The sequence below is a fragment of the Mesitornis unicolor genome, unplaced genomic scaffold (assembly GCF_000695765.1).
Source record: "Mesitornis unicolor isolate BGI_N332 unplaced genomic scaffold, ASM69576v1 scaffold37268, whole genome shotgun sequence".
NCBI lineage: Eukaryota > Metazoa > Chordata > Aves > Mesitornithiformes > Mesitornithidae > Mesitornis > Mesitornis unicolor.
Genome location: NW_010201836.1, coordinates 1 through 1,713, shown reverse-complemented (window position 1 = coordinate 1,713; position 1,713 = coordinate 1). Strand labels below are relative to the sequence as shown.

At 59.2% G+C, this 1,713-nt stretch overlaps 1 protein-coding gene across 1 annotated transcript in view; it reads left to right on the top strand.

Moving 5' to 3' along the window:
- LOC104545163 (eukaryotic translation initiation factor 4E-like) overlaps positions 1–716 on the top strand; it is a 1,315-nt gene extending 599 nt beyond the window's left edge. The window contains 5 exon segments of the mRNA XM_010190224.1: positions 1–31; positions 180–293; positions 387–526; positions 612–667; positions 670–716. Coding sequence (XP_010188526.1) covers positions 1–31; positions 180–293; positions 387–526; positions 612–667; positions 670–716 — 388 coding nt within the window.
- Positions 717–1,713: the final 997 nt, after the last annotated feature.

Below are 1,713 nucleotides of genomic sequence, written 5' to 3'. Positions count from 1 at the left end.
TACATCTGGCTGTGACTACTCCCTCTTCAAGGTGTGACACTCCCTGTGCCACAGCTCCCTCAGAGTCCCCTCCAGCACCCAGAATTATGGGAACATGCTGGGTGCCCTGGCCATAGGGCAAGATGGGAAGCATGGCTGGGCACTCAGTGCCCCTGACCATCCCCTTTGCCTAACCCTAGGATGGCATCGAGCCCATGTGGGAGGACAGCCAGAACAAGCGCGGCGGGCGCTGGCTCATCACCCTGGCCAAGCAGCAGCGGCACACCGAGCTGGACCGCTTTTGGCTGGAGACAGTGAGTGGGGACCTGTTTGGGGGGGTCTCAGCAGCCATGTTTCCCCCACCGCAGTGCTGAGCCCCAGCGGGGACTGTCCCCTTCTGCCGGCAGCTGCTGTGCCTCATTGGAGAGATGTTTGATGAGTACAGCGACGAGGTGTGCGGGGCTGTCATCAACATCCGCGCCAAGGGGGACAAGATCGCCATCTGGACCCGGGAAGCGGAGAATCAGGAAGGGGTCACCCACATTGGGTAATGCAGTTTTTGGGGTCCTTGGGCAGGGAGCCAGTGGGAGAAGCAATGTTGCCTCGTTCACACAGCCCCTTCCCTCTTTTAGGCGTGTCTACAAGGAGCACCTGGGCCTGTCACAGAAGGTGTCCATCGGGTACCAGGCCCGGCCACCAAGAGTGGCTCCCTCACCAAGACCAAGTTTGTGGTGTGACTGCAGGGGAAGCAGAGAGCTGTCCGCGGGGTCCCCCTGTCCCTTTCCACAATGAATGACTGCAGCTGAGCATAGTCTGCGTGTCCAGGGCTGGGTTGGGGCTCTGGTATGTTGGGGTGCCTCTTGTTTTGGGGGTCTCCTGGGAGGGGGACAATGTGATGCCGTATCCTGTACCCACCTGATGGGTGAGTGGGGCTGGGAGCACTGAGCTGGCATTGCCTGGGCATCACTGTGGGCTTGGGGCACTGTATGTCCCCCAGTGCCTGGGACCAGTGTCTAACTCCCTTGAGGCTGAGGGGGTGTCCCTCTGTTCTGGGGGACTCTGGGTAGTCCCCAGGAGAATGCTGGAATCTGTCTTCTCCTGGCCAAGGCACAACTTACTGCCCTGTGAGCCTGGGTGTGGGAGGGTGTACCCGAGCCCAGCTCCTCTGGGTCAGCTCAGCCTGGGGAGCTGCTCCCCATCTCTCTCAAATCCCTATACATCAGGGAGACATTCCCTGCCACCTTAGGAAGACCAGCTCACAGCTGAAGGCTGTCTGGCAGCCCCACAGGATGAGGTTTGGGGTTGCAGCATGGTGTTGTCCTCATGCTTCCCCTGTGTGGTGCCCACCTAAGGCTATGTTCGCCTGCTGGTGCCTGCAGTACAAAGCTTATTTGCCACCCAAGGGTTTACTGGTGCAGATCTGAAGGTTCACAGGCCCCAACCATCAGTCCCATTGACCCCTGGGAGCTTGCTGTCACCTTTTTTCCATGGCCTCTGCTCTCTCTCCTGGCTGTCCTGGCCCTGGCTGTAGCAGGGCCCCTTTATTCTTCACCCCTCTTACTCCTCACACTCCTTCTTTTGCTATTTTAGTTGTGTTTTTGGCTGTTGGGTCTGTCCCTTGGCCCTGCCTGTTTGGGTTTTCAAGGTGGAGCTGCCTGCTCACCTCCTGACAGTGCTGCCTGCACTTCTGCCCTCACTGCAACTCCCCTCCACGAGGAGCTTCCCCCATCCCCT